Raw genomic sequence first — 16,788 nt, forward strand, 5'->3', positions numbered from 1 at the left:
GGAAAAGTTGTAGCCCTAGCTCGGTTTATATCGCGAATGGCTGATAAGAGCCTGCCTTTCTTCAAAGTACTAAGGAAAACAGCTCAGTTCGAATGGACCACCGAATGCCAGCTCGCATTCGAAGCATTAAAACGATCCCTTACTTGCCTGCCGATTCTTAGCACCCCTGAAAAGGGTGAAACCCTGTTCGTATACTTGTCAGTAGGCGATGAGTCCATCAGTTCGGTTTTGTTTAAGGAAGTTAATAATCAGCAAAGACCGATCTACTATACTAGTAAGATCCTCACTACGTCGGAAAGCCGATATTCTGAAGTCGAGAAAATAGCGTACGCATTGGTTCTCACTACGCGACGACTCCGGCCTTATTTCCTGTCGCATACCATGGTAATTCGCACAAGCTTACCCCTCCGGCAGACCCTAGGTCAACCTACCGCGTCAGGACGAATTGTTAAATGGGCCATCGAGTTAGGACAGTATGAGATTCAGTACCAACCCCGTACCTCGGTCAAAGGACAGGCGCTGGCAGATTTCATCCGAGAAACCACCAGGATACCCATCGAAAAGGAGTGGAAAATTTATGTGGATGGTTCATCTACAACCACAGGAGCAGGGGCAGGGATAATAGTTATTGATCCCACTGGAGCGGAAGTCGAGTTTGCCGTTAGGTTACCCCGAGTTTCCAATAATGAAGCAGAGTATGAAGCCTTTATCCGAGGTATGGAGATCGCTCAAGAGCTCGGAGCGCGAGTGGTGCGAATATACTCCGACTCTCAATTGGTAATACACCAACTCGAAGGTGACTACGAAATAAAAAACGATAGAATGAAGAGTTATGTAAATAAAGCCCGAGCTGTGCAAGAAGCTTTCGAAGTCTGTACCATGCATCAAATTCCGAGGAATGACAACCAGCGAGCTGACTTCCTCGCTAAAGTCGGGTCGTCAGTCGTCGATTGTATTGAAAGAAAGATCACTATCCTCATCGCCCCTACCCCAACACCGGGCATAATGGTAATAGACGAAGAGCCTGATTGGAGAACGCCTTTGTTCAAATACTTCAAAGGAGAGCGAGCTGGCACCAAAAGAGAGCAGCACCGCTTGGCATATAAGGCAAGACACTTTTACGTACGGCATGGGACATTATATAAAAGGAACTTCACCACAGTAGATGCAAGGTGTCTGGGAAAGCAGGAGATAAAGCATGTTCTGGATGAAGTACATCGAGGTGGTTGTGGTGAGCATGGAGGAGCTCGGGCCCTCATACAGAAGTTATATCGGGCAGGATATTATTGGCCCGGTATGAAAAAAGACGCACACCGATACGTTCAACACTGCGCACAATGCCAAAAATATGCCCCACTTATCCATAAACCGGGGGAGGAGATGATCATCATGAGTGCTCCATGTCCTTTTGCTCAATGGGGGATTGACCTAGTGGGACCATTCCCTCAAACCACTGGCCGGAAAAAGTTCATCATTGTTGCGGTAGACTACTTCACTAAATGGGTCGAAGCTGAGGCCTTATCAAAAATATCAGAGGACGAGGTCATGCACTTCGTCTGGAAGAACATCTGTTGTCGGTTTGGTCTACCTAGAAGCATCGTATCGGACAATGGCACTCAGTTCAACGGCAAGAAAATTCGTGCGTGGTGCGAAGAAATGAAGATAACACAGAAATTCGTGGCGGTAGCACACCCCCAGGCTAATGGTCAAGTGGAGTCCACAAACCGGACCATTGTCAACGGTTTGAAAAAGAGATTGGACGAGTTAGGGGGAAGTTGGGTAGACGAACTGCCCTCAGTCCTTTGGTCTTACCGGACAACAGTCAAAGCAGCTACTGGCGAGACGCCATTTCGGTTAACCTACGGGACCGATGCTGTTATTCCGGTCGAGGTGGCAATGGACACACTCCGCATCGCCACATTTGATGAAAGGACAAACGATGATGCCCTGAGGACACAGCTGAATGAGGTTTTTGACCTACGAGAAGCGGCGTATCTGCACATGGAACGAAGTAAGAACCTAATCAAGGCTCGATACGATCAAGGGGTGCGGTCCCGCTCATTCCAGATCGGAGACCTCGTCTTGCGACGAGCTGACGCGCTAAAACACACGGGAAAGTTGGAGGCTAATTGGGAAGGACCATACACAGTCACCAGGTGTTTGGCCGGCGGAGGGTATGAGTTGGCAGACATCAACGGGAAACCGTTACCTCGGGCTTGGAACATAATACATCTGAAACGCTTCTTCGCATAAAAAAAAAAAAAAAAAAAAAAAAAAAAAAAAAAGGGGTAATGCAGGTAGTCAATAAGATTGAGACACACCTTGTACGCACAGAAAACCATTAATAAACATCCATTTTCCGATCTGGGCTAGGCCCCGTGGTTTTTTCTCTCCTTATCTGGAGGGTTTCCACGTTAAAAAAGTACTTGTGTTATTTACTTAAGCTATAACTGTGGCGTTAACTCGCGTATTTTATTGTGGCGTTAAATCGCGTATTTCATTGTGGCGTTGAATCGCGTGTTTCACTGTGGCGTTAACTCGCGTGTTTCATTGTGGCGTTAAATCGCGTGTTTCATTGTGGCGTTAACTCGCGTGTTTCATTGTGGCGTTAAATCGCGTGTTTCATTGTGGCGTTAACTCGCGTGTTTCACTGTGGCGTTAACTCGCGTGTTTCATTGTGGCGTTAAATCGCGTGTTTCATTGTGGCGTTAACTCGCGTGTTTCTGTGGCGTTAACTCGCGTGTTTCACTGTGGCGTTAACTCGCGTGTTTCACTGTGGCGTTAACTCGCGTGTTTCACTGTGGCGTTAAATCGCGTGTTTCACTGTGGCGTTAACTCGCGTGTTTCACTGTGGCGTTAACTCGCGTGTTTCTTTGTGGCGTTAACTCGCGTGTTTTCTGTGGCGTTAACTCGCGTGTTTCATTGTGGCGTTAAATCGCGTGTTCATTGTGGCGTTAAATCGCGTGTTTCACTGTGGCGTTAACTCGCGTGTTTCACTGTGACGTTAACTCGCGTGTCTCATTGTAGCGTTAACTCGCGTATTCATAAGCAAAATATTATGAGTGGGTGCTAAGTTAAAATATAGGAGTGGTACAAGATTGAACTGATGGATAAGCTTAAGGAATAAACGCCACTGAAGATCAGTGGGGATATCGACAGACTAAGTCTGAAGTCCAGAATAACACAGACATAAAAGCGAATAGAGACATTTCAAGCATATAGGAAAAACGGAGAAATTGTTAAGGATACAGGGCAAAAGGAAATAAAAGACGTAATGTTTAAAGAAATACATATTCAAAATACAAAACATAAAAAATGGTTAAGTCTTTTTATGGTCTTCACTTCGGAACTGCTGCACCCGCTTCACTTCGATTCTCAGCATCCGGAGGGGGCGGCGGAACGAGGCTTGGCTGTGCCTCTTCGGAACTAACCACCGTTCCAAGGGCCCCAATGTCCCCGACAAAGTCCGTAATGGCTCCTTGACGGGTAAACTCTTCAACGAGGCCCTGGTAAACCGGCCTCCACCATTCCAAGTTAGGGTCCTCATTAACGTCCCCCTCAAAACCCGGGATCACGTCATCGGGAAGGTCTTCGGCCAGTTCACTTTCCACCAACGGGAACTCGATGCTGGCACCACATAACCTCTTTCGAACGGCTGCAACCGCCGAGGAGAAGAAGAAACGAGCCAACCCCGAAGCTTCTCGGGTGAAAGTAGTCGAACGCCATAACCGGTGAAAGAAACGACGAACGAACTCCTCGATAAAACGGAGACCCTCGGGCGACCCCGGGAACAATCTCTGTCCTTCTTTCACCCCCTCGGCAAAATTAGTAGAGGCCTGTACCCCGGCTGCATACAGCTCGTTGGAAAGTCCTTTGGCTTTTTCTTCTAGGCTGGCGACGTGAGAACCCAGGGAGTCTTTCTCCGCCTGTAAGATCTTCTCCCTCTCCTGCAGCCTCTTCACCTCGGAGAACAGCCCTTCCTTCGACGATTCCGACATCGCCAAACTCTCCTTCAGGCCTCGAACTTCCTTTCGAAGTTGAGTCACCTCCTTCTTTTGGTTATCGTATGCCTCACGCGAGACATCATCCCATCCCAAAGGACCCGAGAAAGCGATGGCGAATTGCTACATGTACAAAGAGTTCAAACAAGGTTAGCCTTGGATAAAAATATGAAGCTAAGGAATTGGTTCGAATAATCCGAAATCAGACAAACCTGCGTAATGTTGTGAAGAAGTAGCTCGAGACGGTCGCCTTTACTCATCTGCCCGAAATGGGCAATGTCGGTGGGAAAGGCCAAAGACCGACATGCGGCAATGGCATTCTCCGCGTTTTTGCAAAGATGAAGCCCAAAACCGGCAGGCAAAGACGATCCAGCCGCCCCAAGGGCCAGGTCAGTTCTCCGCTTCTTCGGAGCAGTTTCTTTTTCCACCGTTTCTTCGGTTGGAGGAGGAGGTGGCGACGAGGCCAGAACTATGGCGGAAGACCGCCGGGGAGGCTCAGAATCCTCAGTCCGTGGTCCACCTCGGGCGCGAGGAGGTGCGGCGTTTTTCTTGGGAGGCCTGGGTCTTAAAGATCCCTCCTCCGAGGAGTGCTTTTCAGGTTCAGCGACCAGAGGGCGCTGGAACTCGAATGCGTCGAATCCAGGCTCCGGCTCGGAGGGACGAGTAGCCGGTTTGTCGCCTCGGAACATCCTCTTCATCCTTAAATCTGTCCACAAAATTGGGAAAATAGGATAAGTAAATGAGGCGCAGAACAAATAGACAAGGAACTAATAAGACGACGGAAATACGTATCCGAGATAACACAATAAACCGGGATAAAAGACATGTATCGCAACCAAACCCACCTAAATCTTCCCGGGTTAGGGAGTACGTGCCGTTGTCGTGAAAATAGAAGTGGCGAAGCATCGGCGGAAAGCTAGTGAGGCTATCCGGGACGCCGTAGCTCGGTTGAAAGTGGGTTATCATTTTTAATAAACATTCGTCAATCGCCAAAGGTTTCCCCCTTTTCTTCTCGGGCAGGGTGGCGAGCCAAGGACACAAATAGGGGGTGTCAACAGGGTTCCTGGCAAAGAAATAGTGACCTTGCCACCCATCGGTTTTGTTAGGTGGCATCAGTATTTTGAAACCCGGACGGGCCGAGATGGAGATATGAAAGGGACTCGAATTCTTTAAAACCATGATGCTTCGAAAGCGAGCTGGTGTAGGAATCACCCCCGACCAGGCGCACAACATGCGAAATCCGGTCATGATGATTATAGCGTGAGGATGGAATTGGTTGAGGGATACATTACATAGTTGGGCGATTTCAGAGAACCAAGGCGAGATAGGGAAAGAAAGACCAAAGTAGAACTGCTCGGAAAACCAGGTACTAAAGCCTAAAGGAGGGTTTAGAGGGCGATCATCTCGCGAGGGCAGAATTAACTCGACATCGGTAGGGAGGCCTATGTCACGAACTAAGTTAGCTAGATCTACTTCGCTTAAGGTACTAGGTCCCCACTGGTCATCCGGATCTCGTCCTTCAGATAAGGAAGGAGAACCACTCCTCGCAGAAGACGAAACCTCTTTTCTGCCCCTTTTCTTGGGCCGTTCTAAGAGCTTGCCCGAGGGGGAGAAGTAGGGTCCTTCCTCCGACGAAGAAGAAATAGAAAAGGCGGGGTTTTCACCCCCCTCCCCGGAGGGCATTTTTTGGCCGAAAGGATCAGGAGAACGGGCAGACATTATCAATTCGAAGAGTAAAGGCGGGGGTAATAAAAGATGGGGGGAAAGAAGTAGTACCTTTGTCGAAGAAGAAAACAAGCACGGATAGAAAAGAACTTGGTTCTCGAGAAGCAAAGTCGCCGGAGGTAAACAAGGATAGGGAAAGCGTAGAGATGAAGAAGAGGAAAAAATTCTGAAAATTCGTGGAAGTCAGATACTTATAGGAGGAGGAAAAGTGGAAACTCTGATCACAACCGTTTATTCGGACGGGCGAGATTCAAAGTAGGTCGCCTCGAATTCGGCGCAAGAAGTGTCGATTGGACTCCCCTAGTAATGACCTAGGAAAGAGAAAAAATCAATCATAACCGCCCACCCGAACGGACAAGATTTAATGCAGATTACCTCGAACCTAGCGCGAAAAACGTTGATGGAAATCTTCTCATGATGACCTAGGGAACTTGAACCAACCACGCGGGGTGTCAGAGCAATTAATGAAAGGGAAAGGACGAGGGGCTGTGTACGCCGACGTAAATCTAAATCGAAGTGCGAACTAATACTCCGTACTTATAAAACGAGGTAAAGAAAAAACCGACTTGTTTTATAAATAAGGAGTAGGGGGGAGTAGTTGATATGGGCTAGTTTGACAAATAACAAATAAACATAAGCCCATTAGGGTAAGCCCAATATGATAGGCCCATAATGAAGAACCCATGATGTCTTAGCTCGGTACCATGAGCGAAGTCGTCGTATGGCGCGAACCTCGGAACTACGTGGGAGTACTTTAACTCGCTAGCCCAATACCGAAATGAGGTAAGGCGAGCCCAGGACAATACAGGCCCAAGATACATGACTTGGGGGAAAAGAGAAACCCTAAAAAAGGAAAGCCTTGGAGGCCAAGCTTTCCTCATCTATAAATAAGAGAATCAACACACACACAGAGGGACGAGATTTTTACACCAATCACTATTATATTGCATATACACTTTTTCTTCTATTCCGATCACTGACTTGATCGTCGGAGCTTTCCCGCCGGGAACCCCTCCCGGCGTTGCAGGTTTATTCACCCGGAGTACGGACGGAGCTGGCTTGAGGAAGACGAAGACCTACGGACCAAATCACCCCGTAAATATTATTTTGATTGCACTTGGCATAAAAGTTAATTTTAGATGGGCATAGTGCACTAAAAATAACATTTTAAAGGGGCAATATGCAGAAAAATAATATATTTGAAGGGACAACGTGCAATAAAAACGCTCCGTTCACGTGAATAATCCATTGAAATTTTGCAAGCGAAGGATAAAATTTTGCAGGGGACATTTTTTTTTTCTTTGAGGGGGACAGTGCAAAAACTATGAATTTATATGGGGTGACAAGCAATTTACCATAATTTAAACACACATCAAGTAGTTTTAAGTTGTGATAAACTTCAACTTTGCCATTTTTCACTACTTTTAATGATTGCAACTACAATTAGTGGCACACGATTCATATCTTAATTATTAGACATGATGATGTTTAACATTAGATCATATTGGGTAGTGGAGTAGAAGGAATTGGGAGAGCAAATTGGATCACTGACACTCGAGCTAGATGGTCCTGAGACACCTTAATAATCTTGATGTTCCTGCGAATTGAATACACGTAAACTAAGTCGGGGGTGATCTGGTGGAAACCCCTCCGACACTCACGTCAGACGTACGGATCGTGAAAATAATAGAGAGAATATTAAATATTGTCTTGCTTGAATGATTAGAACGTACCTTTAACAAATGATTTAAATCGATATTTGTACCTTGTCAATTGGGCTGAGGTTAATTAGTCGAGCCCAAACCTTATTTGAAGGTAGTTGAATTTTTGTAGTAGTGGTCTTCTCAATCGGGCTCGTGACCCAATAAATAAATAAGTTGTAGGCACATTGGACTGACCTAACTAGGCATCTCAATGTATCTTGTAGATGGTTATTTCATGCTACATTGAATTATTGAGGTATATTAGATCTATCATAATTATTCAATCACACATAAAATATATAATTATGAATGATAAATAATTATTTGATTAGATGAGTGTGACATAAATAAAATTGAATTGAAAAGCACATAGAATGAATAATAAGAATAAAAGGCATAACATGTTTGGAACACACGGAATCAAAATAATGTGCTCATACAATGGAATCTCCACACTTTTTACCTAATGCTTTATTTAATAATCAATATTGAGCCAAATTTTGGCAAAGAACTTGTAGCAAAAATAACTAGGAATATGGTTTGATTGAGACAAGTCAAGGAGCATCCTTCAACATTGGACCACCCTTGTAATGGCTTCAATAAACAATAGTATTACCCTAGAATTTCCATAACTCTCAAAAAGAAAAAAAAATAAAAAAAAAAATCCCATAACCCAATATATCTTGGAAATTACCAGTGGAGATGAGATAGGGTTGAATATTCAAACTAACGGGGTCTAGGCACAATTACACCAAACCTTAGAGGGTGTAGGTGTAAAATCGAATGAGGAAAACATCTTGGGCCGAGTTATCAGTCACGTGCAATGGATATGGTTATTGGGGGCCCAATTGATTTTCCTTTTAAATGGACTCTTGATTGAATTGGATAGTCCAATATCTAACAGGTTTACATCCCATTCAATAATATCATGTATGTGCAATAAAAGCCCACACGAGTAACTCAATTAATTTAAGGATGGTAAGTTGGTGAAAAGGTCTTAGGATCGAGCACTAGCAGTTGCAATGTGGAAATTTCACATCCAACAATCGAGTCACTCGGCCGAGCCTCGAATCAATGAACACCGAGCCTCTCATTTGGAGCTCTTCGAGCCGCCTGCCATTTGCGCCCGCGATCTCACCATATTTATTCGCACCGAAGACTTCCGACAATTTTTACTACATGATTAAGTGTGGACCATGGCTCTGAAAACCCTCTTGGAACCCATGAAATAACACAAACTACACTTTGATATGATATTGTTAAATATGGACCAAACCCAATTGATTTTCCTTGAAAAAAATTAAATTTGTATTCTTTTTTTTTTTTAAACGTTTTTCTCATGACAAAGTGAAACCGTAATTTGGTGCAATGTGTGTAATTTGCGTAAGATAATTTCATGCACGTGTATAGGCAGGCCGGTGTGTGTTGTGCGTGCGTGACGGTGTGTTAGTTGTTTGTGCGCGCGTGTGAAAAGATGGTTTGTGCGTGCGTGTCGTGTGCTGATGATTAATGGCTAGCGTTGTGGGCTTGTGCACAACGTGTGTATGTAAGCCCCAGTGGGTCCCATTTTGCGCATGTGTTTCTAATTAAATTCATCAAAAATAAATTAAATATTAAACAAATATTCCAAATCCCATCATTTTAATTATTTTTTTAATTTTAAATCAAGTTAAAGGTTCATTAAAATATAACCTCACCAAATATAATCTTATTCTTGTAAGTAAATAAAACTAATATAATAATATTATCTTGAATATTTTATTTAAAGGGTAAATTACAAACACCCCCTGAGGTATGGTCAAATTACAAAAAAACCCCTCTTGTTTGGATAATTACATCTACCCCCCTCAACTATGATTTTTTCTTACCTTTATGGTGCCAAATTCAACATAGTCATCTAGATTCCGTGAAATGTGCTCTAGTTTGTACTATTTGTGTAAAAAATACAGTTTCTCCGATGCACCACAAACTGATATATACAAGCTAAAAATCACATATTATGGTCATCTTGCTTCATAATGTAGAGTTTGAATGGGATAAAACGGGTACAAAAGTGATAATATTCCATATAATCTCGAAGATTCCACTAAATTTGATGAGTTGAGGGGGGTGGTTGTAATTATCCAAACAAGAGGGGTGTTTTTGTAATTTGGTCATACCTCAGGGGGGTGTTTGTAATTTACCCTTTATTTAAATTGAACTAATATTTTATTTTTTCGGAAAAAAAATTCTTAATAAATAGAACCAATGACAAAGAAGTCTTGTCGTACACAACACAGTCTTCTTCTTGAGGTTCGTAATCCTCCGAATCTCTCTTCTCTCTCTCTCTCCTTTACGCGGCCATCCTTTCTTCTCCGATTCTCTCTCTACCAATTCCCAAATTCATATCCAATCTGTAATTTTTCCCCAATTTCCCTTTTCAAGCAAGAACCCTAGAAAAACCAGAACAATTTCCATCTTCTCCCAAATCGCCATCTTTATTTTTTCTGGAGATGGCGTCCATTGGGATTCATTCAGTAGCTAAATTATTACACCCCTCTTTTCCTTCTTCAACAAACAATTCCAATCAGATTATTTTTCCCCCCAATCCATTTCTACCCATCTCCAAAACCACCAGCAGAATCCCTAAACGGCTTCTATCAACACCGATCAATTCATCAAATTCAGCCGTTCTCTCACCTCACCCAGACGAATTATCCATGGCCGCCGATTCGGAAACCCTAAAAAAAGACGGTGCCTCGTCGCAGAAGATCGATTCATGGGTGCAGGACTCCGTGACCGACATTGTAAAAAACCTAAAGCAAGCACCTTTACTTGTCCAAATCTACTCGCAAGACGACGCCGTTACGATCCAAACGGAAAAGGCGATTGAGGACAAATGGCCGCACGTGAGAAACGAGTGGAGAAGCGGGGAATCGAAATCGCCAGATGGGCTGATTTTTGTGGAGGAATTAGGGCAGGAGAATGTGGATGAAGAATCTGGGGAAGGTGTGACTAGGGCTTGGGGAATAGTTGTGCAGGGGAAGGAATCTGAATGTGGGCCCGCTTGTTATCTGCTGAAGACGAGCAAAGTTTGTGGTGGGATGGGTTTGGGTTTCTGCACACATTTCTGCTTGATGAGGGTTAATAATTTTAGGGATACTGCTTTAGAACAATTCAGAGATTCTTGGTTGTTGCAGTGAATTAAAGATTGTTCTGTAAATCTCTTGCCTTCTGGGGCTAAAATTTGTAATTACATGTGAAGAGAAATATTAAACAATGGGTTTTTAATTGATTTGATGCTATCACCTGCTCCAAGTATTTTGTTCAATCTGGTTCTGCTGCAGTTTTGACCTCTGCTGCTATGTTATTAAAATTAAGGGTGAATTACAACCATCACTAAGTTATGGTTAAATTACGAAAACCATCTCATGTTTGAGTAATTACAATCACCCATCAGTTATAAATTTTCTTACACGTCTGCGCTTGCGGTTTCAAATTTAGTGGAATCTTCGAGATTATATGTAATATTATCACTTTTGTACCGACTTTATTTCATTCGAACTCTACATTTTGAAGCAAGATGATCATAATATGCATTTTTTAGCTTGTTTATATCAGATTGCGGTGCATCAGATCAGAAAATGTAGCATATCCCACGAAATCAAGGTGATTATGTTGAATTTGACACCATAAGGGTGGAGGTGTAAGAAAAAATCATAGTAGAGGGGTAGATGTAATTATCCAAACAAGAGGAGTTTTTTCGTAAATTAACCATACCTCAGGGGTAGTTGTAATTTACCCTAAAATTAAACTACTATTTTTTAGGCCTCCTTTGGGTGGGAAGATTAACCGTAATTAACTATAATTGTACTTTATTTGATGTTTCATATTCTAATAACTTATCGCAAATATTATAGTCATAGCTGCTCATTTATTAGGCATATTTTTTATTGAATCTTCGCCTTTAATAATACAAGTGAGTTTTATAAGATTATTACATGGTAATCAGAAACGTGTTTCGTAATTGAATTAAAAGCTGGGTTTGGTCAACTCAACGACTTTATCTTTGTTTTGAAGGTGGAATTCATTCAGCTGTCGATTTTGACCCTCAAAAAGTTTCACAGTCAAATATTTCATAATCATTCTATTATATTATAATAATAATACTTTTTTCTGTATATATGATATATAATTGTATTTTAAATTGAATCGATCCTTAAATCCAAAAGTGCAGAAAGGGAAGGTGATGGAGCTTTCTTAACTGAGACTGATTTTATATATATGTGTACATGACATGATCAGATGAGGTTGGTCCACATTCTTTTCGCACCTTATCTCTAACAATTCCATAAAGTCAAATTACGAAAAATATATACTGTTTATCTGGAAATTTTATGCTACACCTGGTGAATATAAGTAGGCATCCTAATTAATAACATTTCCACTACGGGTTCAGTTATGGACCAATGGGTTTTAGAAATATAATTATAAAATAAATAAAAACGGACACATGTCAAGAAAAGAGCCACCCGGTGAAAATCACCGGGTGTAGCATCGTATTCCCCCTGTTTATCCTAGGGATGGCCGTAGTCTACCCTAAAATATACAGCTAATTGCAAATACCTTCTCTGTGTAATCTCTAATTGTCAAATACCTCTCTCTAAAAGAAAAACTCAGCCCCCTCGTATAATAAAATTCAAAACTTACAGCACCCTCGATATTTTTAGGCATTGACTAAAAGTGAATTAACAAAAATGCTCTACGAGTTTTTTCAGCAATTAGTAAAATATATATGATTTATATATATTGTACATATTTATTTTTTAAAATATTCTCAACTCTTAAATTAATTTAATTACACCAAAAAAAAATATTTTGTAAAAGAAAATTAAACATATACTGTTATATTAAAAGATTTTATATATTTTATATATTTTTTATATTACATTTTTATTTACATAAAAAAAAAAAAAAAAAAAAAAAAAAAAAAACCAAAAGGGGGAAAATCAGCTTCTTCTTCCCCTCTCCACCCCACCCCACTAACCACCCAACTCAACAGTTCTTCTTCTCACGCCGCTGCCCCACCACCGGCTCACCCTTCTTGCACCACCACCGGCTCACCCATACAAAACTCCCTCCTATCTCTCTCACTAAGAAATGGGTGGTGTCAGACGGCGGAGATGACGAGGGAGAGCATTTGAAGGAGTAGGTGGGCGGCGGTGGTGCTAGGTGGGCCAGAAGGCGGTGGCGATGCCGGACTTTTCTTGGTTGGGAGGTGGGCGGCGGAATGAAACGGGGAAGAGGAGTTGTTCCTTATTTTGCAATTTTGAAAATTTTAAAATTTACAATTTGGCCCTATAAATTATAGTTATTTATAATTTAATCTGACAGATTTTTTTTGTTTATACAGGGGTATTTATGACATTTCACCCTAGAAAGAACATAAAAATTCGCACAGCCCGCGAATGAGAGACACGAATTGCCTTAAGGGGTCTAGATGCATTGACTTTGATTACATAGGGGGGCGTTGGTGAGTTTTTTTTTTGACAGGGGAGTATTTGCCAATTCGAGATTACACAGGGGATGTATTTGCAATTAGCTCCTAAAATATAATATAACACTTGAACATTTCACTTCAACAACATTGGTTATATTTTAAACTAGAATATAATCTAATACTTGAACTATTCACTCCATAAAGTTAGTCACTAGCCTCACGTGGAGAAAGGCCGAAAAACTACAAAAAGACATGAATTGAGAAGGAGCCCGCCACCATAAGCGACCACATCAACGAACTCGCCCCGTTGATCCAAACCGCAAGGAACAAGAATGCTTGCCTTCAGCAAACGAGAACAATCTGCATTGATCACATCACCCACACGTGCGATCTGACCATAGACATAACAGGGGACCCACCACCCCATACGTACGGCATGTATAAATATAGTTTAGAGGTACAATGAAAATGATTTTCTCCGGTATTCGTAATAAACACTTATTTCACTACATCATATATTGTTTCTTCACGAATCCGACTGACTTGACTGTGAAATTGCTAACACGAGAAAACCATTCCCCATCCTCTATTTTGCATGTCGCTCGAGAACACGTGACCTTTTCTACTTAAATGGGGTTCCTTCACACCAGGCCCATTGTACCACTTTATATTTGATTGAGCCATTTGGGCTACATCATAATCCAAGTTAAATTTTCCTTTATATCACAATTCTAATTCGCACAATCAATTCATTAAATTAAATTTATAAAATTAGAAAATCATATCTTGGTGACATCAATGATTGGTCCCCACCAAAGCAATTCGTAGGTACTAGGTAATGAAAAATTTCATAAGGCTCCAACTGAATACAAAAAAGAGTTGAAGGACCGAAACTGCAAATAGTGAATAGTTGACGCGGCAAAGGTCCCCTGGTCCCCCAACTAAACCCTCCCTCTACGTTAAATTTGAATTTCGAATAAAAAAAAACAAAAAGTACCAACAAATAGTTAATTAAAAAAAAAGAAAATAGAACACAAAATAATCACAAGCGCGCTCCCTCTGCAATTCAAATCCTAATTCCCTAACCCTCTCCCACATTCAATTTTCAAAATCCACCATTGAGGAACACTTTAATCGAAGAATCTTCAATCTTTATTGCTCTGTTACCTTTTCCGCGAGCCCATTATTTTTCTCGCGATATCCTTCGTCGTTTCAATCGATTAAAGCTGTCATTTTTAAAATTTGAATTCGTTGATTTTTTTGCCCGAAACGGTAATTTGTTAGGATCTCGAATTCAATTTGCAGATCTTCTGAATCAATTTTCAGTTTTCATTTCGCATTAATGGATGGTGAGAATTGTGTTCGGATTCAGTGTTCAACTGGGCACAGATCTGAACCAAAGGTAAGAGCTATTGAAGCAACATTTGTTTTTTGTATCAATAGTATTTTTGATTTTTAATTGGTGTTTTTTTGGGTGGCAGAAAAGGGGAATCATGGAAGTCGAAGAAGCGTACGACAGTTTGCAGAAAAGAGTGAAAATGCGCGACCTCGAATCGGTTTTTCGCTCCGAAGGTAAAGCTTTTAGCCGATTTTTTTCTTTCTCTGAAGTTTCTCTGTGTTGACTGGATCTTGACAATGTATTGTTTTCAATTATCTAAGTGAAAGATTTTTAGATTTGAATTTGATTTTAAATTGTGGGGATTTTAAATCGGATGTTCGATTTAGTGGAAATTAGGGAAGTGTTCCGACTATCGTTTTAAGTTGACTATGAAATAAACGAATTGAATCATGGTTTATATGTTTTTTTTTCAATTACTAATCTCATTAAGTGATTTAAAAACTGAAAAATATCAATGTGATGTAGCTCAAGCAGAAAGAGGAGAAACGAACACACCTCATCCAAACATATGCCCCGATTCAAGAACAATTGATCTTAATGCTAATGTTGGTTCTGTTAATGGTCTTAAAAAGGCTAAAGGCCTTGATTTAGATCTAAACGCCGAAGACATTTCCAGTTCGATCAATGACCCCTTCTACCCCTACAAGAAGTACGAAAAGTCGAGCCCGGTGGATGATTTCGAGTGTGGAAGTTCAGTGGGTCCGTTGGAAGATAAAGATTCGATGAGAGTGTGGAAAGGGTTGAAACAAAACAACTACATGTCTAACCACAGAGGCGTGCCCGTTTCGCTACCAAAGCCGCGTGGGAGGAAGAAATTAAATAGTCACAATGATGTAATGAAGAAAAGAATGGAACTTGCGAAGAAAGAACAGGTGGATAGATTTGCTAGGGTTGCAGCTCCGAGTGGTTTGCTTAACGGATTGAATCCCGGGATTATTAATCATGTGAGGAACAGTAAACAGGTTCACTCTATTATAGAAGCATTAGTGAGATCCGAAAGAAACGAAAAAGAACTTTCCGGAAGCAAGAAAGGCAATCAAGATTTGCGTAATTCGGGAATTTATACGTCTGGACTCAGTCGTGAGGAGACGTTATTAGGGAGAAGAAAGACGGGCGATTATGGTTTGTTTTCGAAATCGGTTTACACAAATACTGATTTTTCGAAGATGCCTCCTTTACAATGCAGCATAGGAAATAACGAGGATGATAAACTTGCGCTGAAGCTTTCGGTTGGAGCAGAGAATAATAGCTGTTTGTCGAATGACGAATCGGGAAATCTTGGCAGCGTCGATTCACTTTCCTTGAAAGGTTATTCGGTTATTATTTTCTTCTTTTTGGTTACATTGGTTCGAAAAATTGACATGTATTTTGTTTAATTTTCAGCTGCTAATGTAGCTTCCCAATGGTTGGAACTTCTGAATCAGGATATAAAGGGTCGTCTCGCAGGTACATTCTATTTTTCGAAGAAAAAAAAAATGAAAGCTTCCGTTGAAAGATCGATTTTTTAGATATATTACTGAGAGATTGATTCTGTATTTGCAGCACTACGACGGAGCAAGAAAAGGGTCCGTTCCGTTATTACCACAGAATTACCGCTCCTAATATCGAGAGAATTTTCGGCCAACTCACAGAAACCAGCTGCCGATGAACACGCTGTTAGATGGAGCACTCTCTTTTCACAGATGGATAAATCACTATCTGAAGAAGAGATCCAAATGGTGAAAGTCGTTGTATTTAGAGTATTCTCGTATTTTCTTCGTTTTTTAATTTACGATTTTTTTTTGGTGGTTGATAATACAGGAAAGTTGGCTGAACCAAGTGAAGGAAATGCAGCTGCATTGTGAGAAGGGTCTATATAAAAATAGTTTACTGCAGCAGAAAGCTCCATTAGCAAATGACAGCAGGTAAATAATAAATATCAATAATCTTACGATAATCAACTTAATTTAACTTTTTTTTCACGTCTGATTTAGTACATTATCGTAATTATTTTTGTGACGTAATAATACTTGTTAATGCAGATTATGTGCAGTAGATAACACGGAGAATGACTTAGCTGTTAGAGCTGCAGCTGCTTCGATATATTCGACTTGCAACTTCTTATTATCGACGGAAAACTTACCGTGTTGCTAATCTATTCTTAATTTCGTTTAGTATTAGCATAAACTAATCTATTCTTCTAGGTATTATGCAATTTCTTTGATAGTTTATGAGCAATTTGTCATTGTTTAAATGAGGTTTTAACCATTTCCTGTCGGAATAATTTCGGTAACTGGATTTCATTATTCAGTTTTTGTTTGTTTTGTTTTCTCTAGCAAATTACGGCTACCCTGAGGTAAGCCCAAATTACGAAATAATCCCTCCTGATTTCTTTGTACGAACTGTCTCTCTTATTGTTCATCATTGTTATTTACGTTTCATGTAGTACTACTCTACAATCACCAAACGAAAGAGGTAGATTAAATATGTCATTTTACAAAA

At 41.0% G+C, this 16,788-nt stretch overlaps 2 protein-coding genes across 2 annotated transcripts; both read left to right on the forward strand.

Annotated features, from left to right (window-relative positions):
* The first annotated feature begins 9,697 nt into the window (after positions 1 to 9,697).
* On the forward strand, positions 9,698 to 10,713 carry LOC105977981 (uncharacterized). The gene has a single exon (XM_013003386.2). It carries the CDS (start codon positions 9,922 to 9,924, stop codon positions 10,609 to 10,611), a length of 690 nt encoding a protein of 229 aa, XP_012858840.2. The 5' UTR covers positions 9,698 to 9,921; the 3' UTR covers positions 10,612 to 10,713.
* A 3,146-nt stretch (positions 10,714 to 13,859) lies between these two features.
* LOC105977951 (Uncharacterized conserved protein (UCP030365)) lies at positions 13,860 to 16,684 on the forward strand. Its single transcript, XM_013003352.2, has 7 exons — positions 13,860 to 14,310; positions 14,390 to 14,480; positions 14,773 to 15,615; positions 15,691 to 15,753; positions 15,850 to 16,025; positions 16,108 to 16,211; positions 16,329 to 16,684. Exons 1-7 carry the CDS (start codon positions 14,251 to 14,253, stop codon positions 16,438 to 16,440), a joined length of 1,449 nt encoding a protein of 482 aa, XP_012858806.2. The 5' UTR covers positions 13,860 to 14,250; the 3' UTR covers positions 16,441 to 16,684.
* The last annotated feature ends 104 nt before the right edge of the window (positions 16,685 to 16,788 follow it).

Source organism: Erythranthe guttata, chromosome 6, assembly GCF_056151865.1.
Source record: "Erythranthe guttata isolate IM_541 chromosome 6, IM_541, whole genome shotgun sequence".
Classification (NCBI taxonomy): domain Eukaryota; kingdom Viridiplantae; phylum Streptophyta; class Magnoliopsida; order Lamiales; family Phrymaceae; genus Erythranthe; species Erythranthe guttata.